Genomic DNA, 24,832 nt, shown 5'->3' with positions numbered 1-24,832 from the left:
AATGGAGAACAGCATCTCACAGACCTGGCCTGCTTTACCTACTCAGTATCCCAGGATCTGGGATATCTTGGATGCTTCTTAAAGCACAAGGACCACACTTCTGGGAAGTGTGCAAGGGTAGATGGTTATCTGTGGTTAGGCAGAGCCTAACCAGGATCTACTTCGGTTCTTCTTCCCACCCTTAGAACCCCTAGGTCAACCTGCAAGAATCAAGTACAAATGCAATATGGACATACACTTGGAATTAAGAAAGAGCTCAGGAATTCCTGCTTTCAGGACCTGAACAAAGCTCATAATCCATTCCCATTTTTGCCTTGTTTCTTCATTTTAGCAGGCTAATTTGAAAAGTAAAAAAAATACTAATGTTGCTGTTTCTTGGAAGTAAGAAATGTTTGATAATCTACTGCAAATCACCCAGTGATCTACCAGTAGACCCTGGTCTAGCTTCTGCCCATCCCTGCGTTATCCCTGCTTCATGTGCCAGGAGGGAATTTCAGAAGTCTGAAATAAGAAGCTGAAATTGATACTAAAACTACTATTGGTACAATTCTTTGATCTGTCAGCAAGTTTTGACTGTATATCTATACATCTCACGTGGACGGGCAGATATCATTGCTTTCCCACTGATATTTGATATCTCCAGCGCAAAATGCTTGAAGGGGTGCCACCTCCTATATCAGCTGAGCCAGCCCAGAGATCTGTAGAGATGGTCCTTTTGGGTATCCCACTAGTGAGTGTAGCTCACTGTGTGGTGAAGTGGAATAGGATCTACTCCTTAGTGGATCCCCAAATGTGGAATTCTCTCTCTGCAGTGCTGTGACTGGTCCTTGTACTTCTAGATTTGCAGCATCTAGTTAAATACATGTCTGTTCACCCAAGCTTTTGGTGGAAATTTATCATTTTGAGTATTATCTTATTTTTATGATGTACTGCTGCTGAATCTATTGAAATGATGTTTTTTAAAAAAACCATTTTCTCACTTGCTTGTTGGTGGTGTTACAGTTTTATGATAGAATCAACAGAACTGTATTGTGTCTGTTGTTGAGATTGGGTTCTGTTTTATATAATATTTTGTAAGCCACCCGGGGATCTGTTTTTCATGTAGGGCAATTTAAAAGCAAAGTGAATTAATATTTTTGAATGATTAAAACTAGCCTTCAACAAGGATGATCTGGATGTAGAAGGTACTTCACATCTCCATCATAGTAATATATAATGAATATCTACTATCTGCCTAACAGAGACGTTTTATTGGCACATTTGAAATGATGTATAATCTGTGCTTGAATGTCATATGTTTATAGGGGGTCCCTCTGAAGGAAAACTTATACCGGGAGATCAGATCATAATGATTAATGATGAGCCTGTCAACACTGCTCCAAGGGAGAGAGTCATCGACCTCGTCAGGTAGTTGTTTGTTTTTGTTTTATTTTGAGTAATAAACTACTCTAGCAAGCTGTGGTTTGATAAACACCATTTCACTTTTGCATTCAGTATTAGTAGTATTAATAGGTAGGTAATAATTTTATTGGTTTAGCTATAAGCCACAAGACAGAAAGCCAACCCTACCCTCAAACCTGAGGTACAAATTCAGCTTTTATACTGCTTTCAAAAGCCATGTGTTCCCTCAAATAATCCTGAGAACTGTAGTTTCTTATGGGTGCAAAAAGTTGTTCAGAGACCCATATTCCCTTCATAGAGCTGTATTTCCCAGATGGATGGATTATTAAACCACTCTGGGAACTGTAACTCTGTGTGGGGAAGAAGCTTACAAATATTGTATATGGCTGTATGTGGTACATTCATTGTTCCTATTCTACATATATTGGAATTAGGTTGCCCAAGTGTTGGTGATGTTAGGAAAAGATGAAAAACTGTAGTCTGTGAAAAGAAAATATGTTTAAAAGCTATCTATGGCTTTTAAAAGGTGTTTTCTTTTTTTTACTCCCCAAGACCACCTGTGACAAGCAGGGATTTTATACAGGTTAACAGTCTGACTATGGCAGACACAAAAGCTGTCGACTTGAACAAATTACTAGTGAAACAGCTTGGCAGGTGACAAGTATAAAATTAATAGCTAGTTATATGTACTTGTGTATTAGAATCATCTTGACAAAGACAGAAGGATTATAAGAAAGAGAGCCATGGAAACTGGGAACTTACTGAAGCCAGCTTCAAGGAATATGAGATTATGAAGGAAGAACAAGGAGTTTTGCTGTGAGCAGAACCCCCCTCGGAATTTCTACTTTGTCCTGTTGTGACTTCCGTGATTTTCTCAGCCTCCATAAGAACTGGAGACATTCGGTTTTTAAATGAAAGCAGAGAGTCTCAGGAGTCTGTACTCCATCCTAGGCATCAGATTCTTTTTTTGCTTCAAAGCAATGGTGTATGCAATCCTGGACCATACAGTATGCAGTTTCCTGCAGGCGAATTCAGGCAGTTGATTGTAGGTCTTTTAAGCAAACTTCTGTCATTCTAGAATCCTAGATGAGCCATGCATTTTGCAGGGCTAATTCTGTGTGTAACCCCTTTGATACCAATTTAGTCAGGCAATTGTAAACGGATCCTGTAAGTGGTACTGAATTCTTGGAGGAATACTGCAATGGTGATGTCCTTACTGTAGAATGCTACCCTTTCTTTCCTGTGTCTGCCTGCCGCTGGAACTTTTGACAGCAGTTGTCTTCCCTTTAATGAGTTTCAGTGAGCTGTATTACAGTTACATAATACTTCATTCCACATAAAGAGCTTACTATCGTCTCAATGGGGACATCTGGAATGATTAGGAAAAGTACAGTACAATCACCACATCATGGCAAAAAGTAATCCATGGTGACAATGTGATGAGGCATCCCTTCTGTGAGGCAACATAGCCCAAGATTATAAATGATTTGGGTACTTTTATGTATTCAGAAATTGGGCTTCCCTTCCTTCCCACATTCCTGCACCCACAGTTCTCTCTAAAAAATAAACTTGAAAGATACATGAATCCAAGGGGTATGATTTTTCTGCACAAAATAATGAAAGTTAACAAAATGAAACTATGGCCTGGTTGGCAAGTAATACTAAACCAAACTATGGCTTAATATGAATGAGCAAACATGTTGGTGCACATTTAGAAAACCAGGGCTGCTGCACTCCTCCCCTGCTGCTGCTTTGCTACTGGAAGCTAAGCCATGGTTTGGCTTAATGTTACATTCGAACCTGGGCTCATGGTTTGTCTTTCCCTAAACAAACCATGAGTTTTAACCAGGGTTTGGGGTAGACACACCACAGGGCCCAGGTTTGTATGTATCACTAAGTGAAACCATAGCTTAGCTTCTGGCAGTGTAGCAGTAAGCAAAACCGGGGAGGTGCAAAGTGTTTGCAGTTTTCTAAATGTTTGGCATACCGAGCCAATAACATAATAGCTCTCCTCTAATGCTTCGTCTTATATATATCCACTCTACATATAATTGGCTATTTGCTGGCTATTACATGATTACATTATTTACTGCTTAACAGGTTAAAAAAAAATCATAGAAAAGCGGCATGTCACTGAAGCATCTGGTCAGGAACTCTTGTCCTTAGGTGTCTACAGGCAAGTAGTTTTTGGACGCAAAAGATTTACAAATGTGATCCTCCAGCTGTATTCCAAATGTGTATCTGAAGTGATATTTCTGAATGTGTGCATTTTGACTCCTGCCTTGCGGTAGGAATTTTGACTGAGAGTCTATTACGGTTCATGTTGATCAGCCTTCTTGTAGGAAAACTCTCTCTGGAAGAACGTGAAGTTAAAGGTCTAGAGACTACCAAGTAGATTCATTAAAAAATAATGAACTGTGGTTCATCCACATTTCTCATTTTACTGGGCTCCTGCTATGCTGACCATGCTTAATTAGAGTGTTCGTCGCCTTTTGAAGCCCAGTTGCTCAGATAGTGTTATAGTATAGTTTGCATCGGTAAGCTCTCATTATTCCTTGGCACACTGAACTGCCCTTCTTCTTGCGTTTTGCTCTGCTGGGTTTCTTTTCCCGCAGGTGAATGACCCCCCCCCCCCCATGGACAAAAAATAAGAAAACGGCTTGCTTATATCAGTATCTGTAAACCAGACTTGTGCTTTACAAGAGGGGCAGAGGTGCTTCTTTTACAAGCAAAGAAACAGGGAATAAGTTGCTTCTAAAAGCCAAGCTCAATTCTTACTATATTATTAAACTGCAGAAGGAGAGTGGTTAACGTGCATGCCAAGCAGCTGAGGTCTATTTAAAGAACCTGCTGTGTTGCTACGTAGCAGCAGCTGCTACTGATTTTATTATACTGGTGGTGCCTGTTCTGGTGTCTTAAAGTTAATCACAGTATAGTTTGGAATTAGAGTGATTTTAAATATGTATGTATGTATGTATGTATGTATGTATGTATGTATCAACACACACCATAGCAGACTTCTGCATTCCCCCCAGAAAATGCTCCATTTATTCCATGTCGAGCATGCTGCAAAGTGTACAATACAAATAATGACTGAAGGGAATTTTATGCCTTTAATCGCCAAGAGTGAGGTATGATTTTCAGTTTGTATTGTTGCACACACCCTCATCTCCAAGCAATGAGAGGCTTCAGGGGTTTGAGCACTTACCCAGGTTTGGTTTCTTTGGAATGAAGGTCAGTGGCAACTGTGGTGTCTGTAGGATATATGGCTTCATTTACACAGATATACAGCTTGAACTAGGATTGCCACCTTCGTTCTGGCAAGATAAAGGACAAGGCAGTTGGGTTTTTGTTTTCAATCTGGTACTAAAGTGACTTCAAAGCAATCTGTTAGAGTCTATTGCAGCCTAACAGGATGGCCCCTCTGGAATTTGTCGTGCGCACACATACACATGAATTGCTAAATCTGTCTGCGCTTGGCTACCCAGAGCTTAAATACACGACCTTTCCTGCACCCTTGCAAACACGTGCATTTGGAGAGGATCCCTAACTTGGGGGGGGGGGGAGAGGGAGAGAGAGAGAGAGAGAGAGAGAGAGAGAGAGAGAGAGAGAGAGAGAAGACCCAAAATATAGGACAAAACTGTATCAATACAGGATGCAGCATTCTGTATTGTACAGGACAGGTGGCAGCCCTTGAGCAGTAGATGGAAGGGCTCACTGCAATAACACTCCAACAGATCCTGCCTCCCCAGAAGGCTTCCAGGTGGGTTTGCAAAGCCATAGCTATCATTTTAGCACAGAGATAAAATCAAGCCTCTCTGTTTCCACCTTCCAGCCCCAGACAACATCATCTAGGGACTAGCCCTGGCTATTGTTCTTCTGCCTCTAGGTTGATTTAACACTTGACCAGGTGAGAAAGGGGAAGGCCCACCCATTTATCTCTCTGGCAACATGGCCTGCTCTTCATTCATGTAAATAGAGTGTGCTTACAGGTCCACCTATGGCATATTAGCCTGGCAAACAAGCTGCTCTGACCAGTTCAGCAGTTCCTTCTACGACAAACTCCCCTCTTGTAGATAGGAAACCACAGGCTTGGTTGAGACCTGCAGCCAGCATTGAAACCAGCTGCCAAATCCTATAACGTAATATACGCAAAGAAATTGTGACCACTTATCCTTTCTGTCCTTTGTGAATGTTTTTCCTTGCACAAATATCCTGAGCAAACAGTGCTTGACTATGTGCTCCTGCTGCTGTATTCCAGGGACAGCTGAGGCTACTACTCAGTATCCTGCACTCATTAGGTGTAAAAGGGTAAAGATACCCCTGACCGTTAGGTGTGGCATCCACCTAATGGCCAAGGGGACTTGACTGACAGACCTGTTGGAGGTGATGGAATGAAGTTAGAGATCCACAAATTTGTGATGCTAGGGGACTTAAAGCTAAATCTGCCTTATCTGGCTTAAGCTTCAGATTTTATGCCTATTATGGGCATATTAGCAGTTTGAGGGGTGGAGCTAGGTCCAAAATAATGGCTCAAGAATGATGCCAGGTGCTAGTTGGATGAGCTGTATATTCAAGTACAGGCCTATATCTGAGTTACTACAGGAGTCAGCCTGTCAGATCTACAAAAATAATCCAGTAATCTACTCGTAGATTCCAATCTAACCTCTGTCTACCCTGTATAGTACAGGCAGACAGGTGGCTGATATTCCAAAGGCAGCATTGCAGTGGAAGGGAAGCAGCTACTCTGTCTGATTTTTTCCTGAGGAGGCAGCAATTATATAAGACTAGCTGGTCCCCTATTGGCTCCTGGGTCCACGTGGCCTGGGCTGATAGGCTGCAGTACATCGTTCTGGCCATTATCTGGATAGTACTTTATAGCAGCAAAATGAGTCCTAAAGTTCCTCTTACCTGAGAGCTGCCCATTGGCACAGGGAGTAAAACACTTGACTCTCACTGACAGAGTTCCTGGTTCAAGCCTGTTGGTTCCCTAGGAAAGGTAGTGTTCTTAATGTTTTATAGACCAATCATTGGATGAGTACTTTTTGCTGGGAGAAACTGAAATGGTCTCTCTGAGACTAATTTACTGTTTTAAGAAAGTTTTCAATTTTTCCCAGTTTGCCACAACATATTCTAATTGCTAATGTGGCACAGTTGAGAACATTTTGATTTCTCATTTGAATCTCTGTGCTGTCAGTTTTATTTCATACATGAGAAAAGTGAGTAACACTCCTCTAAAACAAATTGTCACATTGTTTAGCATATATCCCTATGGTTCTCTGTGTTGTTTTCCCAAACAATTAAAGAACCTGGAGTCTGCATTTGAATCATAAACATGGATTTATTTGACACTAATGGTGCTTGTTGCTGAACACATGAGGATGCTGAAAGACTATTATTTCCTTTGACTGCATAGAATTGTGTGAAAGCTCTTAGGTACCTAAAGATAGTAGATACCGTGGTATTTGTGTAGTTCTTTGATATAGCTTGTAAGTTTATAATAAGCAAAGGAACAAATCTGATCTGGGCAATCAATTGACATAAATTCCATACTTTTTTAGAGTATTAGTGAAACTTTTGAAAATAGTGACTAAAAGATTTCATAGAATCATTGAATAAGGGTCATGTCGTCCACCTCCTGGCAATGCAGGAATCTCAAGTAGATCATGCATGACAGATGGCTATCCAACTTCTGCTTAAAAGCCTCCAAGGAAAGAGAGCCCACTACCTTTATGGGAGTCTGTTCTTTGGTGAACAGCTCTTACTGTAAGAAAGTTCTTCCTGATGTTTAGGCAGAATCATCTTTCTTATAACTTGAATCCATTGTTTCAGGTCCTAGCCTCTGGAGCTGGAGAAAACAAGCTAGCGCCATCCTCCATGTAACATCCCTTTAGATTTTTGAAGATGGCTATGGTATCTCTTCTCAGTCTCCTCTTTAGAAGCTAAACATACCCAGTTCGCTCAACTGTTCTTCTTCCAGACCCTTTGGCATCTTGGTCACCTTCATCTGCACACATTCCAGCTTGTCAATATCCTTCGTACGTTGTGGTGCCAAGAACTGGACACAGTACTCCAAGTGTGGTCTAACCAAGGCAGAATACAGTGGTACCTCGGGTTAAGTACTTAATTCGTTCTGGGGGTCCGTTCTTAACCTGAAACTGTTCTTAACCTGAAGCACCACTTTAGCTAATGGGGCCTCCTGCTGCTGCCGCACCGCCAGAGCCGATTTCTGTTCTTATCCTGAAGCAAAGTTCTTAACCTGAAACACTGTTTCTGGGTTAGCAGAGTGTGTAACCTGAAGCACATGTAACCTGAAGCGTATGTAACCCGAGGTACCACTGTACAGCAGGACTATTACTTCCCTTAATTGGGACACTATACTTCTGTTGATGCAACCTAGAATAGCTGTTGATTCATGTTAATGCATTTGATTGTAGTAGTACGTATGTCAGTACTTAGTATAAAAGGGGCTGTGGGTGGCACTGTGGTCTAAACCACTGAGGCTCTTGGGCTTGCCGGTCAGAAGGTTGGCAGTTCAAATCTGCAGGATGGGGTGAGCACCCATTGCTGTGTTCCAGCTTCTGCCAACATAGCAGTTCAAAAGCACACAAAAGTGCAAGTAGATAAATAGATAAGTAGATAAATAGATATCTCTGCAGAGGGAAGGTAAATGGTGTTTCCGTGCACTCTGCCTTCCATCATGGTGTCCCATTGCGCTAGAAGCGGTTTAATCATGCTGGCCACATGACCTGGAAAGCTGTCTGTGGACAAACACCGGCTCCATTGGCCTGAAGCAGGATGAGTGCCACACCCCATAGTCACCTTTGACTGGACTTAACCATCCGGGGTTCTTTAACTTTACTAAGTACCGTATACAGGAAAGTTCAGCCTCAGCAAGCTGCAGAGAATTCTAAAGGCCTGGGAGGAGGGGGAAGCTATTATTTCTTTAACTAGCCTTGATTTTGAAAATTATTCTCAAATGTGGGAAATAGCCAAAAAAGAGAGGTTTCATTTAAAAGAGGAAAAATTCAGTAATCTAAAGTTAATACATATTTTGCCAAAAGAGCCAGTTTTTAATTAATACAGAAAAAAGGAAATAGGTTAATTAGTGCAAAAGAGAGGAAAGAGGAGAGCTGTGCACCATTTGGCTCAAGGCAAACAGCATGTGTCCCCTGCATTTGTCAGACACTCACAGAAATTGCTGGATTTAACCATGGAAGAATATGCAGAACTTAGAAAGGAGACAGAGGGTAGCTGTTTCAGAGGCTTGAAGGTGATCTGAAAGAGGCAATGTTGCCTGTGGTGTGTGCACTTACCTCGCTGTCATGTATGGTCAAATGGCCTTTGAAGGGTTTTTTAATGCATCAAACAAAACTCGTAAAACCTGCCACAAGCCAGCCAATCTTAACATCAGGATATTCTCAGATCGAAACTAGAAGGGATGCCATCTGCACAATTAGCAATTGCATAAATGGCTCTTACAAAGTCAGTTGGAGGCAGAGTGGGCCTGATCCAGATTAGGACCGTAGACAGGGGAAGTTTTACCCATTTCCTCTAACTGCTGTGGTTCCGATTTATTTTCAGAGACATTTACATTGGGGGGGAGGGGTAGAAGTTCCCATAGAGTTTGTCTCTCAGAAAGCTACAGCTTTCCAAAGTTCTGATAAAATATTGTGCTAAATGCAATTCCTTCATTGTTTAGGGTGGTGTGTAGCCACAGATAAAATGTTTTATTTTAGTCTACCTAGACATCTGTATTACTGGAATAATATTGTTGAGCATCACCCCAATCTCAGAGCAGTGCAAGATTCCAGGAGTTCCAGGCACTTACCCATGGAATGAGGTTCCATAGAGTCTGTGATGTCTGTATGGTTTATTTATGCATTTCTACAGCCTGAGCCTATGATGGAGGGGTTCATAGCTTTAGCACCCAAGAGGGCTTTGCTTTGCCCACAGCCACAGCCTTGGATTCAAATAGAAATTAAAAAAAAATGCTCTGTTTCTATCTCCCCAGTTTGCTCCTTTGCATCCAGCTCACATCACTCCAATTCTCAGCTCTCAACTTTGTCTTTCTAACTACCAATGAGCTGGGAGAGAGGGGCACCCCACCCATTTGCTGTCTTGCACAAATCCACTTCGTTTGTTCCCCTTAATGGCCCATCATTCAGATGATCACCTCACCAGAAAGCTAGCCTGGCTATTCCAAGAATTAGAAAGGGGGGGCCTTGTTGGTGTAATGTGAATTAAGAGTTAAATAACATAGTGCTTGTTCTCATACGTTGAACTAACACATCCTCCACTTCTGGATGTGACCTTAGTTAGGGAATGCCTCAGGTGGTTTATAGATCTGGTTGTTTATCTCCTCAAAGTACATCAAGAAACCAGCACATTTTCTAGTTTTAATGGAGTTTTCTCCGTGGTCATAACAGATGGTTGATTTTCTGAGAGCTTTCTGCCCTCATTCAGTTGACCTTTAAGTCAACTGAGAGCCGATCCTACCTTCTCTTATATTGGCTTGCACTCTATGCTGGAGATGGAGGGAAACATAAAACTTTACATGAGTGTGTGTGTGTGTTGGCAATCCATAGGAGAAGATTTGCAAAGCATTTGGAAAACTCACTCATTCTTTTGAAATGAGAATCTTCTTTCCTAACCTGGCAACTCTGCTTGGCTTTCTCTAATGCTATGTATGTTGATAATCTAGGAAATGGAACATCTCATGATGAGGTTGTCTGTAGGAAAGACATCATCATCATCATCATTATTACTAAACTTTGCATACTGCCCTATACCTGCAAGTCTCAGGGCAGTTCACATCTTAAAGCTTTGAAGAATTCCTGAGCTTGAAAAGCTTTACGGCGTGACAAAGTAGGAGATTAACTAACCCACTTCCTTCATTTTGTTTTTGTAAAAATAAATATGTAGGTAATAGATACGAAGCTGCCATATACCAAGCCAGACTGTTAAGAACGTAAGAACCTGAGCCTGTGGGATCAGGCCCATGGCCCATCTAGGCCAGCATCATGGTCTCACTGGGGCCAACCAAATGCCTATGGGAAACCCACTAATATGAATTTCCCCTCCTGTGGTTTACAGCCATGGGTATTCAGAAGCATGAGAGCCAGTGTGGTGTAGTGGTTAAGAGCGGTGGACTCGTAATCTGGTGAACTGGGTTCGCTTCCCCGCTCCTCCACATGCAGCTGCTGGGTGACCTTGGACCAGTCACACTTCTCTGAAGTCTCTCAGCCTCACTCACCTCACAGAGTGTTTGTTGTGGGTGAGGAAGGGGAAGGAGATTGTTAGCAGCTTTGAGACTCCAAACTCTTCTTCTTCTTCTTCTTCAGCTGTGGAGGCAGAACATAGCCATCATGGTTAGTAGCCACTGATAGCTGTATTCCCCATGACTTTGTCCAGTGCTTTTTTTTCTTAAAAAATGTTTAGGGGTACTCTCATTTTCCTACTCATATTGAAATACTGCCCCTCAATGAGGCCAAACTTAGATTCACAAAATGTTTAGGGGTATGCGTACACCCCTGCCGAAAAAAGCATTGAATTTGTCTCCTTTGAATCTTCTTTAAAGCTACCCAAGATGGTAGCCATCGCTGCCTCCTAAGGGAATGAATTCAACCGTGTATCGTGTGAAAAAGTACTTTCTTTTATCTGTCCTGAATCCCCCCAAGGTTGTCCAGAAAGGAATGCAGCATTTGGGCTGAAACAGGTTTCCCCTGCCTGCACAAGGGTTTGAAACAGGACTTCTTCCTGCAAAACATATGCTTAGGTGCTGAGCTCTATCCCTTCCCTTGTCCAGATATCTGTAAATTTGGTACTTACGCAGCTTAGGCTGTTTCTGTCTTCCTTCTGAGGCAAAATCACTAGCTGTGCCTAAATACAAAGTAGCTTAGGTGAGTTCCGGCTGAAGAATAGCCCTGGTTATAAAAAATCTGTAATTAATATTGTGGGCTGCTGGAAGGTGGGGATGAGGATCTGAAAGGCATAATATAAATATTTTAATTAACAAACGCATTACCCTTTTGGCAAGGCTGTCCCTGCAGGGCTGGAACAGGTGTCTATTTCAGTCCTTCACATTTGAGGATGGGGAGCACCTGGTTCCAGCGGCCACAACCTGCTGTCCTGCCTTTCCTGCCACCTTTCCATTCACCTGCTGAGGCTCTCCACCTCCTCTCATCTTAAAGCAAGGCAGTGAAGGGAGGATGTGGAGGCCAAGGGTCTTAGAGGCACATCACTGATACATCAGTGGCAAAATAGAAAAATGTAAGCTGGGGGTGGATAGAGAGAGGGGTGTGTCAAGAAGAAGAAGAAGAAAGCTGTGGGGAGGAGGGCTCTTTCCTTTGCCATCACTATGAGGAGGGGGTGGATATAAAGGCCCCGGGGGGGGGGCACACAAAGTGATTTGCCTCGGGCCCTGTTCCTCCCCTAGGATGACCCTGCTTCTCATTGCAAATAATTAGGACATGTTTATTCTGCTTTGAACAAGCAAGAGGCAGTTGGGCCATCTCAGCTCAGCACCCCCAACACTTAGATTCGAGTTCTTTATAGTGAAATGATGAAGACGTTTTTGAACAATGTAGATAAGGTGGCATTGAGATAAGAGATTAGATGGGATCAAGGGGCTGGTTGTTCTACTTCCTGTGATCTGACTCTGTTCTAATGCCTATTTTTAATCTGTACCCTTTGAGCCAGCAAGTTCCTTTGCTGGGCGGAATCATCTGATTTATTCCATCTGACAATGGATTGCAGTGTTTGGCTCTGGAACGAAGGTTTCTTCTTCTTCTTCTTCTTCTTCTTCTTCTTCTTCTTCTTCTTCTTCTTCTTCTTCTTCTTCTTCTGTTAGGCCCTTGATGAACTATTAAAATCAGCATGCCTTTTCTTATGCTCTGTTTGCGTATTTGTTAATAAAGCAAATATTACTAATAGACCATAAGGATCCGGCACTTTCTTACCCAAAGGAATTCAAAGCACTGTATCCTTGGGCAGCTACAGGGCTCATTTTTCATGCCTTGCTTAGGATCTCCTTTTACAAAGTACCTGGTGCTGGGAGCTACCATTTAGATTTTCCACAATGCCCCAGAAGAATCATTCTTGGACATTGCAGGAGATTCAAGTGGTGAATCCAAGCCATCCAGCCCTTCTCCAGAATTCTGCTTAAGGGCTCATCCATACTGCCACTTGCCCCACTGCTTTCCTCCAGGGAAACCCGCTCTTTACTGCTAATTGGAGCATACGTCAGTTTTATCTGGATTGACATTTCATCTGATTTAGCACTAAGGAGTGGGTTTTCTGGAGGAAAGCAGTGGGGCAAAGGCAAAACTGCTCAGACCCATGCTTTCTAGGCCTGGACAAGCAGAAGTTTGGATGAGACCTACCGGTAATTTGCCTGCTGTTGCTGTAAGATAAGACCGCCAGGGCTCATTGATGTAGGAAGGGTCCCACTTTGCCAAGGGTTCTCTCAAACCTGGCTCCATCCCTCAATATTAGGAATAAATGTTAGCACTTAGACGTAAATCAATGGTGCTGTGGTGTTTATGGCATACTAAAACTTTATGTACCACAATCTCTGTTGTTTCTCACCTACATCTGGTAATCAAAGTTCATTATTGCTACTATTAATCTGTATCATAATTCAATCAAGGATATACTCAGTCCAAACATAAAGAATCCATTCATAGCAAATAGCCATTCACAAGCCTATTGCTTTAAATCATGGGTAGGCCCGGGGGCTGGATCCGGCCCAATCACCTTCTAAATTCGGCCCATGGACGGTCCGGGAATCAGCGTGTTTTTACATGAGTAGAATGTGTCCTTTTATTTAAAATGCATCTCTGGGTTATTTGTGGGGCATAGGAATTTGTTCATTATTTTTTCCAAAATATAATCCACACACCCCAAGGTCTGAGGAACAGTGGACTGTCGCCCTGCTGAAAGTTTGCTGACCCCTGCTTTAAATAATAGTGTATGGTGAGTTGTTGGGAATAAGAGAGATAGACAGTAGAAAATATTATGAAATGGATTGCTAGCATAAAATGATTGATATCGGGTCTGTGGTTAAGAAGCTGAATTCCGTCCTAGTCATCAACAATAGTTACTGGTCCCTGCTGCCAAACAACTGGCTTCATAAGGTTCTTTTGAATGATCCAGAAGCTGGTGCTGATGTAGGTGTTGAGCCAAGGATTGTAGTGTTGTTATTTTTTCATGTCAATTAACCAGAGCCCAGAAGCCTTGCCCTACTTACCAAGAGTAGGACCCTTTCATCTCTTTTTTTTTGCATGCCAATGTTAAGTCTCTGTTTGTCCCATAGCAACTAAAACAGCTTTGTACCATCAGGTTATTTAGGAGGGATAAATGCTAACTTAACTGCATAGCAATTGCCTTTATTGTTTGTTTTGGTTCAATAGGAAATTTGGTTATTTGGCATTATGGTGGGCAAGATTCTAACATTTCAAAATTAGTTCCTTTGTGCAATGAATCAATATCATCTATTGCTTTTAGAAATATTTTTCAATTGTTGGCCACTTTTGTGTGTGCATGCAGAGATTGCAAAGGAACATGGAGTTCAAGAAAACTAGGTTGGTGACTGAAAAGCATGGAACAAACAGACTGAGGTCCCTTCCAACCTTTTACTTTAATCTCTAGATACATAATTTCTTGCCTTCTCTTTTCATATAATGTCTAAAAGGATTAGTTTTGTTTTGTGCTCTTGAGGGGTGTTATGAAAGTTTTGGGTGCATTTCAGTGAAGAATTCGCCATTTTGTTATTCGATTTGTAGGGCCACCCAGCAACAAATATTCCCTGGAGTGGCTTACAAACAGGCAATATTTTAAAAAATGCAATTTATGGTAATTAAAATCAACAATAAAAGGCAATAAAAATTTCCTTGCAACAGAGGCAGTATAAATAGTTCACAGCTCAGATCAAAACTACACTAAGCAGCTACAGCCCCAGAGTGGTTTAAAATACTGTTCAAATGCCTGGGTGAATAAGAAAAGGTCTGTACTTGGTGCCAAAAATATAATAAAGAAGGTACCAGGAAAGCCTCTCTGTGGAGGCTATTCCATAACTGGAGTGTTACTACCGAAAAGGCCCTCTGCATATTTTTATAATAATTAGTATTTATATCATGCAAATAAATTTTATGTTTGTTCTCTAACTTCATTCTCTGATTAAGATTGCCTGTAAATGTCAAGCTCTCTAGAGAAAGATGTTGTCTCCTGTGCAATGTGTCATACTGAATTTGCATTGTGAAATTATCCCTGAAGTCTGTATATCCCCTCTCACACACATAGTTCCTTGCTTGACCCTTTCTTTTGTGAGCAAAGCCACTTAAGTAATGCAATCTGAATCCAGAGATAAAAGTCTCGAGAAGGCTTTCCTAAGAAAACTGAACAAAAACAGAGAATAATTTGAAGAGAAAGGAATAGAGAGAGGTTTTGCCTTTCTTATTTTAGGCCTTGTACATAGCAGGGTGTCATTTGACCAAATGTACAGAGCAAAACTCCATCAGAACAACACAGCCAGTCAGAACACATGCTATCTCAATATAGAGCATGCCACTCTGCTTGGCTGCTGAGCATTACCTGTCCCCTCTTGGCTAGATCATTTTAACTTTAAGAGAATGAACTCTAAGTAACACATGGAATTATCTCCTGTTGCGCTGCCAACAGCCTTAGCTATTCTGTCTGTCTTTTTTGACCCATAAAGATTGGATTTTTGTTCTGTGGTGGCCAATATCCATCAATGCCCTTCATATTTTCTAGTGCCTTCTGTTAGGATCAGGCCTCCTATCCCACTAATGTCTCATAAGTCATTTGTCATCAGAATATGATTCAGGGTCAGCTGTTTCATGTTTCATCTCCATGCAGGGACATTATTCTCAAAATTTCTTTCTTTCCTTCTCCACTGAATAAGTAGAAAGGGGGGGAGACCTCTGCACCTGCAAGTTCACAGACAAAGTCAATGGCAAATCTTATATTAAAATTCCCATGCTTCATGTAGTCCGAGACAGATAATACTTAGCAATACTGCTTTGACCTTTGTAATGTTCCATCATCTAATACAGTACTTCTGTTCACCTTTATGTTCCACATTTCTTGCATGTTAAGTATCTCTATGAAACTGGGTAGAACTGCCAAATACAGTCCAAGCGGAATGCACCGTAAATGTAAAGTGGATGGCCCTGAAATCCCCCTAATCTTAGAAAAATCCTCATTCAGGTTGTTGCTGTTGTTAAGCAAGTGTTAATTCTCTGGAAATAAAGAAAATCTGGTTATTAGCATATGGATTCTTTGTTAGCTACACAAAGAGCATATTAACTAAAGCCACTTTATGATCTCTGGTTTCTTTTCAAATCTGCCTTTGTTCAGGGTGGAATATACATTTACACCGTTCTTCCTGTATCTAGGGAGGCATAGCTAGCAAAGGGATGGAAACACCAGCAAAGGGAGATTTTGCTTCTTGAGTTCTAGGGCTGAAATTAATAGCATTTGCTGTGGTTCTTAATAACATTTGGTGCAAGGTTCACTGTATTGACTGACTGAGGCAGGAGATGTATTTCTGAAGTCTGAATCATTCAAGAATAACTTGTAAAACAGGAATATCCAATTGTGTTATGGTTATCATGGGTTTGAAAAATGGCAAGTATAGCATTGGTGGCCTTACATTGAACTCTGGTGGTGCCTCATGAGTTTATGTCTCTCAGTCCTACAACATTCTTCACTTTTGAAATAAATTGTCCATCCACTAATCAGCCCATGATAACCTGTCACACTTGAGCATGTTTGCCTATCCTAACCAGCTGCATGATTTTACAAGCTGCTGTGACAAAGATAACCACGGACGAGGCATCCTATAAACCTCCAAGGGAATATTTCACTCCACAGCTATATAAAAGGATAGGGTTATTCTCTCTTTGTCCAAAGAACTACACAAAGCAGCATGGCAATACAATGATTTCATCCAGTACACAACTACCACAAAATCTTCAAGTATATGTTTTCCACCCTGACAGTGTCGCATTGAAAGCCTCCCTTTTAGCCAAAGAGCTGCTCACAAATGGGCCTTTCTCTGAATTTTTGTTTCCTCTCTCTAAAGTTACAGGGACCAATACCTCCCCCCCCCCTTCCACTCTGGCTGAAAAGACTGAAAAAGACTTTGTCCCTTGGGTGGGAATGGGGAGACAGAGTCTGTGTCATGTGCCTTAAGGAAGAGCTGCTACTAGAATGCTTTCCTGACACATGGTTGCTTTTCGCGGAGTTGTTGTAGACTGAATGGGATGGAGAAATCAATAGTGTTTTAAGACCAGTCACGTAAGTTGCAAATGTGGAACCACTTACCAGGAGTCCCCAGTTACTTCAGCGGCTGGATTATTCATGAGCAAATTCTTTTGGGCTTTGCACTCATTCAGGCTAATGCAGTGGTGGTGATTTATTTTGTTTTTCCAACTGAGCAGCACTGGCATGCAAATTAGTTGCACTTCAGTCAACCCGGCAATAAATCTCAGAAGCAGGCAATTAATTGCATTGGAAATCGGGGGAGCCAACAGAAACTCAAGTTCATCACCATCAAGTGGCAACTAACCTTTCCCAAATGTTAAAAAGAAAAACAGCCCCTTGATGTAATAAAACAAATATTGGCTTTGAGGGTGTTTACATGGCAAATAAATATGCATTTATCTATGTGTTTCTGAGATACTCAATAAGATTAACACTTCATAACAGTTCCTTAGCAAAAGCTTTGAATGCTCCAGCACAGGCTTTTTGCAATCTCTGTGTCCCATTTTGCTGCTTTACCAATGTACTGGTTCAACTTTTCAGAAAGCTATCAATTAATTACTTTAAATTAATTATAAGTAGATGATAATGACTGTGGTTTTCCTCAGAATCTTTCCTCTTAGCCTTTAGAGGATGCTGAAGGATTTGAATGGCTGAGTCTATCCTTGTGTGACCCAAAATTACCTTTGACTACGTGCAAACACATTTTCTTAGGGCAGCTGCACACCTGATGTGACAAACATGTTTGGCGTGCGTTTCTGGCAGCAAATGCACAAAGAAGGAAAGACATCTTTTTAAGTATCATGCTACAAACATCTGAAAATCCTAACAGGGCCTTGCAAATATCTTATCCATGCTTTAAAAGTGCAAGTTTATCCAAGTTTGCTTGGCAGTCAGTCCCACAGTGTTTAATGGGGCTTACTCCCAAGAAAATTGAGCATTAGGATTGAAACCTAAGTGTTGACTCATAGAATCATAGAATTAGAAGAGACCCAGAGGCCATCTAGTCCAACCCCCTGCATTACAGGAATCTCAGCTAAAGCATCCATGACAGATGGCCATCCAACCTCTACTTAAAAACCTCCAGAGAAGGAGAGTCCTTAGCCTCCTGAGGGAAGCTGTTCCACTTTGAAAGCAAACACCAGATAACATATGTGTACAGGCATATGACACTATTGGTTCTCATTAGAAAAATAAGTAATAATATACAAGTTGGATTGCTATGATGCACGTTAAAGTGCCTTAATTCTTATACTACTTTTGACTCCTATATTTATGTATTTATGTACATATGTTCATTTGTTTTGCTGTCAATCTGGCTTTATCAGATGTTGGTCTGTTTGTCTGTGGACTGCAAGAAGTAGGAAGAGCTTGAAATACCTTAAAAGCCACTATAATGTAGTAATATTTACTTTCTTCTTCTTTGCTGCTTTCCCCACCCCCCTCTCCGGCTGCATTAAGACATGGGGTTTACTGGTTATAATGCTTGTGCTTCTGTCTTGATTTCTAATGTTCCTTTAAACTGCAGTGTTATGGAACTGTGGCCTTTTTAAAATCAATATACTGCCATAAATGGCTGGAGAAACTGCATACCACCTGAAATTTCATCAACATAAAACTCCCGCAGTTTTCTGAGTTAAGGGGCTTGCAAGCAGATTTTTCTATGGAAACAATAAACATGGAAATTAGTGCTAAACTTTCATTAGATTCCACAAGGTTTCCAGAAGTGACTTTTATGTCATGTTAAAGATAGCATAAGATGCAAAAAATGAACAGGTAAGACAATGCTGTGAAGATGGAATAAAGTGATATCTGAATCCAGCATCAGTCGCCACTGCTTTGGCACAATTGCCAGCCCCCATATTTCTTCTTTCTGGGTCCCCAGCTAGTGTGGAACCATATAGCAGATGGAGTGATACCAGGATACTCTATAACTAATCAGATTTGACCGTGTAATAACATCATTGAGGGCAAAGAAATATAAGTCAGAGTGAAGACTCTCTTCACCAGAATTGCCTTCGTTCTTGATGGGCAAACTGTCACCCTGTTTCAGAGAAAGCAGGTATGGTGTGGACATTTCATTGTAGCCAAAAATATCTGGGGAAACTGCTGTTTGTCTTGGCTCAGCTCTGTTCTCAATACTCTTGGTTTTGTTGTTAACAAATGTCCTGTTACAAGATCCCAATTCTCTCCACTAAAAAAGGAAACCTTGTTATCTCTGGAGCATAAAAATATGAATCGTCATTCTCATCTCCTTTTTTACAGAAGCTGCAAAGAATCGATCCTCCTTACTGTTATTCAGCCTTATCCTGTAAGTAGTTATCGTGTTTTTTAGAATTAGTTTCCTAGCAACATTTACTGCTTTTGTCTGCCTATTCTCTCTGTGTGTGTCTTCCTTATCTGCATAACCAATAGCACAAGTGAAGTACGAGCTGTGTCTTTGAAGATAAATGTGATGATTATATACTACTCTAGGCAGAAGTGGAACAATGTAAGTGTAATTTAAATAAATATGGATATGTCCCTTTATGTATGAGGAGTGCTTCTTGGGGGCAGAAGAACAAGGATATTGAATTCTACTCCAAGACATTTCACAAGTATACTAGCCAATCTTTTTATTTTTTTATTTTTTTTTGCTTCCGTTTTCCCCCTAGCAACACCGTGATTATATTCCTTTTCAGTGGGTTTTAAATGACTAGGGGGTCTTTCCCCCCTTTTTTTGGTGACGGGGCTGCATTTATTCCCCTTGAGCAAGACCCAAGCAGACTAAAGACCCAGCTAGAGTTAAGTAACAGAGCAAAAAGTGATGTGGCAATTCATGGTATCCCCCACCCCTGCAGACTGTAAGACACAAAAGCAACATTTGCCTGTTTTTATGTAGTACGGGCAAGTGCACAGGCATGTGGCAGGCAATATCCCTTTGTTCACACGAAACAGTGCAAAATACAGGCCTGTCTCAAACAGGTGGAAAGACTCCTCCAAAAGTGCCTGGGGTACATATGATGTCCATTTTCTGACAACTGAGTGCTTTAAGCTAAGAGGAGACTCTGAGTGCCCAAGCTACAAATGTGGACGATGACATACTGACGAATAGATCTCTCCAAACCTAGTTCATGTTCATTTTGGTTTTGGATATAAACAGTCCAATCCCATTTCTGCAGTTAATATTCAAGCTGCCCTCCCTGGCAAATAATCTACATAGATATAACCAGAGGTGCGGTTCTGCACCCAAGATTGTGGGGGCATGGAGCAAGCTGGTCACTGAACCATGCCATGCTTGGCTCCACGCTCAGCCCCCCCAACACTGAGGGAGCCTGGCTCCCTGCCAGCAGGTATTGAGGGGGCTGAAGACACCTCGGCCTCATAGAGTTGTCTGCATATAACAAAAAGTAAGTGCTTATGAAGGTCATCCAAGAGCATTAAAGCTCACTCTCTCCCAACTTTATAAACTGTCTGTCTGGATCAGCTAAGAAGTGTAGCTGCTGCAGCATGGTCTATAAATGCCCCTAATAGTGTCAAGCTGTGATGACATCCTACTCCTCCCATGCAGCCGTCATGCTTCCTCCCCATATAATGTCTCTGAAGGGATGGAACATTATTGCACCCCAATGCTCCCAGAGGAATTTGTGACCCTGTTTGCAAACCACACAGCAAGTGTTTCCTAGCCACTCTGGGTGGTGAGGGCCTGGGATGTTCACATTAATTTGTCTTTTTTATTATATGTTTTGTATTGAGTCAAAGGATTTTATATCTATATTATTATTGTCTGTAATTGCATTAGGGTAAAGTAACTGCCTTTTGGTTCCAGAGGGTACAGCTACTATTGGTTCATTTAAGCTGCTGTATTTGGATCCTCTGTCTTATTGGTTGCCTCCAAAAGGCAGGACTGTGATTGCCTGATATTGTTCCCTCCAAAATGTATCCCTTCTAACTAGTTCCCTGTCCCTATAAATGTAGTTCTCCCCTCCTCAGGTTTCAGTCTTGTTGCTTTTAATAAAGAAGTGTTACTAGAGAACTGACTCCAGCATATTATGTCAAGAGAGCTGAAATCACAAACCCCACGTCACAACATTATATACCTTTCTTTTTGTCTTTTTTTATTATATACCTTTATTATATACCTTTCTGAGTACAAGTCATCCAAAAGGGAGGGGGAACAATTTTAAAGCCCTCAGATTTACCTCATGGAGGAATTTGGTCCAGTGCAGATTCTGAATAAGGTCACAGTCTGATTTTTACATTGACCTGAGAAGTGTGGGGATCAGGTGAGTCCAGCCCCATCCCTGATTCTGACCAAGCAAGCGCTTGATAGACTGAGATATAGACACTTCCTAAGATGCTCTGATACTTCTTATTCTACCATAAAATATTGCATCATTCTCTTTCCCTTTAGCCTTATCTACACAATTTAGCCTACTGGCATTTTATTTAATGTGCTTATTAATTTACATGGCATTTTATTTACACTATGTGATAAAATGGTAGCTTTCACTGCGGTGAGCAAATGATGGAAGAAATCTGGCTCATAGATCTCAGAACTCATTATGCAGAATTCTCCTAAGTGAGTAGTGTCCTTCATGCTTGGACAGCCCCCTATTTAAATGGTAATAATATATCCCCTTGCCTTTATTCCGCATCTTTTCCAGGTAGCTAAGGCTAGCAGCAAGGAATAGATCATGTTTGCACCAATTATTATGTAAACAGAGATCTATTTGTGGCCTAAAGTCTGTGTCTTTGATGTACCTTATTCCTTTTGACTCCAGTTAATTGAAGTCATAGCAGGGATCCATTGAAGGTTTGTAAGTTAGTATAAAATGGCATCAGAATTAAACTCACAGTACATTTGATGCCATGGTTTTTAGGAAATTCATTCCACATTTTATTATTAAGAAACACAACTGCTTGTTCCGTTATTGGATTTAATAATATAGAAAGCAAAAATATACAGCCTGCAGTGAAGCTGTATGCAGCTTGGAGACATTCTTATAGTGCTAAATGCAATCAGAGGGATGCATGTTATAAATTTTATTCCTGGCCTGAGGCCATGCTACCTCTGATTGGATGGCAGCAATCCTTTTCTTGTACACTTATAATGCTCCTGAGATTTAGAATGCTGAAACAGTATCTGGCTGTGTACTCAGAATGAACTGTTGCTTGGTGTGTTGTTTTTTTTAAGCAACAACATAGAAGCATATTAGGTCAACTGCAAGAATAAACAAGCCAAGGTAGTTAACTTGAAGCTTCAGATGTACTCATACCACTACAATAACCTCAGAAGGACCTAGTGCATTACTCTGTGTGTGTATTTAAAATTCTCCTATTATATGTACTGAATTTTCTCATTGGCTGAAACAAAACAATACGAACCATTTTAGAGTAGCCATGTTTCCTAGTTTACAGAGGACAGTCCTGTCTTTGAAGGGCTGTCCAGCCCAAGTCTGAATTAAAATAAAGAACCAAAGGAAATAAAAGCAGAGCCTCTGAACTTGCCCATAACATACATACTTACAAACATAATTTTATTTTTATGCCACCTTTCCACAGTTCAAACCATGGTCAAGGTGGCTTACAACATAAAAAAATACATGACTACTTTTATTATGTTGTAGTTGTGAGCAATAAACAGAACATTAAAAAATACACCACTGAACTAAACAATTTCCCATAATCCACTCCTGAAGAAGTGTTGTCTGTCCAGCAGTTGTGTAAAGAGAAGAGAGAGCAAAGGTGTATTCTGAATTGGATAAAACCAGTAGTATATATACGCTTGCTACTAACCCATCATGAAAACAACTCAGTGAAACTAACACTATTATAGAATTACAGTACTCTGGTCATCTGTTGAACATAATTCACTCAGTGTCTTCCAGATTAGTTTTGCTTAAGCTCATTCATTTTCAGTTTAATTACAACCAAAGCCAAACATTCTTCTTTTGTGCTTCCTGTCAATCTAATAAATCTTTCTCAGGTTAATTTGAATGTCATCTGTACTGATAAGGAAAGGATTTAAGAGCTTAATCACTTGGAGCACTTTGAAGTTTCACTTTTCTGGAAGTTTATTTGATTATCTGTTGAAAACATTTTGTTTTGTAAATGGGTTATCATTGCAATGGGTAGTTTATTAGGCTTAGGCATATTTCCAATTAGATCATTTATCCATTGTGCTGCGCATTCAGGCTTGGAGAATAAATTTCAATTGAGGGTCTGATAAGCCATCATTCTGGAAAGCTATTAAATCCTAAGAAGGTATCTTGCTGTGAGGGAACAGCATAAGCAAGTCTTTGCTCCTACTGAGGCTGGCAATGGAAGGAGACCCTTTAATCATCCCCATGAATCCTTTTACTGTAAAGCTCAACGTCTATACAGATAAACAATAAAGTATACACAGTTATACAAACTGATTTCAGCATGTGGGTTGTTTTGCGGACTTACAATTATTTGGTGTTTTGAAATTATTGTGGGAATGTATTTTGATATAGACCTAATCAGGAAAACAGCTCTGGTCTTCACCCCCACTCCTGCCCACCCCCAGTTATCCAGAGATGTTTGCTAGAAAATCAAACATTTTCTTCCATGCTGGGGTAGGCATGGCAGTCTTTATTTGCTCCAAATTATTGCCATGAAGTGAAGTTGAAGGTTTACCAGCAAATCCTGCAGTAAGAAAATAGAGGGCAGAGAGAGAGGGAGAGTCAGTGAATTAGCCTGGGGCCAAAGGGCAGAGTGGCTTGATCTCTTACTGCAGCTGCTTTCTGCTTCACTTCTGGCTGCTCCTGAATTTCTGTCTTTCTCTTGATGTGTTTTTCCCTTTATTTCCTAATTCTGTTTCTTCATATCGGGCAGGTGGGGGGGGGAGGTGACCTCAGCCCCAGTGGTCAAATGTGGCCCTCCAGGCATTTATGCCCCTCAGAACTCTCTCCAGGGCGCATTCCTCACCAGTCCTCCTTCATACACTCCTTGACTGTTTTCAAATACATTGTGATGCTCAGTCATACTTTATTAAAAACATTCCAATACCTGGTGGTGGAGCAGGTAGTCCCCTAGTTCAGATCTGGGTGTCTTGCAGACTCAGTCCTCCCGTGTGCTGTCGGTCCTATGGATATATAATAATGCTGGCCTGCATTGCACTTTTGTTGTAAGGCTTCTAATGCCACAGAGAGAATTATGTGAAGTGTTTTAAGCTCTTAGGGAAGAGCCTAATTATAGATATCATTAGACGTTATAACTTCCACTTAAACATCATTGTGCTCTTTCCTCTGTTGGATGTGTGAACATTACACACCCTTTGTTTCCATGGAATTCTGAGGTCTACCCCAGTAAAAAGTGCATACTGACTATGTACCATTATTTGCCTGGAGATAATTCACTGCCTTTCCAAGATACTTTCATTAAAATAAATATTGACAAATATGACAGCCTTGGAGCCATATTGGTAGTCAGCAACTGCTGCATAATTGAGTTAGTTCTAGGTATGAGCTTTCGTGTGCATGCACACTTCTTCAGATACACTGAAACAGAAGTCACCGGACCTTTCTATATAGTGAGAAGGTGGGGAGGGGTATTACTCAGAAGGGTGGTGGGAATGGGTGATTGGCAGATAGCTGCGATGAGCCTGTTGACGACTCTTAACGACTGCAATAGGTCTAACAGGAAAAAGCAAGGGGTGAGAAGGTGAAAAATGGCTTTGTCATGTATAATGAGATAAGAATCCAATGTCTTTATTCAAACCAGGTCTCTCCATAGTTTTAAGTTTGGTGATAAGTTGCAATTCAGCAGCTTCTCTTTCCAGTCTATTTCTGAAATTCCTTTGTAATAGAACAGCTACTTTGAGATCTTGTATAGAATGTCCTGGGAGATTGAAGTGTTCTCCTACTGGTTTTTCTGTCTTGTGGTTCCTGATGTCGGATTTATGTCCATTTATTCTTTGGCGTAAGGTCTGGCCTGTTTGTCCAATATAGAGAGCTGAAGGACACTGTTGGCATTTTATGGCATACACAATGTTAGACGATGAGCAATTAAATAGTCCCGAGATGGTATGTGTGATGTTGTTGGGGCCAGTAATGGTGTTGTCCGGGTGTATGTGGCAGCAAAGTTGGCATCTGGGTTTATTGCAGGCTCTGGTGCCAGTGTCCGTGTTAAGTCTGGTTAT

At 41.1% G+C, this 24,832-nt stretch overlaps 1 protein-coding gene across 4 annotated transcripts in view; it reads left to right on the top strand.

Moving 5' to 3' along the window:
* FRMPD4 (FERM and PDZ domain containing 4) overlaps positions 1–24,832 on the top strand; it is a 198,023-nt gene that overhangs the window by 140,780 nt on the left and 32,411 nt on the right. For all 4 annotated transcript variants that reach the window (XM_081858658.1, XM_081858659.1, XM_081858660.1 and 1 more), the window contains exons 4-5: positions 1,305–1,407; positions 18,952–18,997. In XM_081858658.1, the coding sequence (XP_081714784.1) occupies positions 1,305–1,407; positions 18,952–18,997 (149 nt within the window). The remainder of the gene's footprint in view (positions 1–1,304; positions 1,408–18,951; positions 18,998–24,832) is intronic.

The sequence above is a fragment of the Podarcis erhardii genome, assembly GCF_964252035.2.
Source record: "Podarcis erhardii genome assembly, chromosome: 4".
Classification (NCBI taxonomy): domain Eukaryota; kingdom Metazoa; phylum Chordata; class Lepidosauria; order Squamata; family Lacertidae; genus Podarcis; species Podarcis erhardii.
The sequence above is the reverse complement of the archived record's forward strand: the minus strand, read 5'-3'. Positions and strand labels throughout refer to the sequence as shown.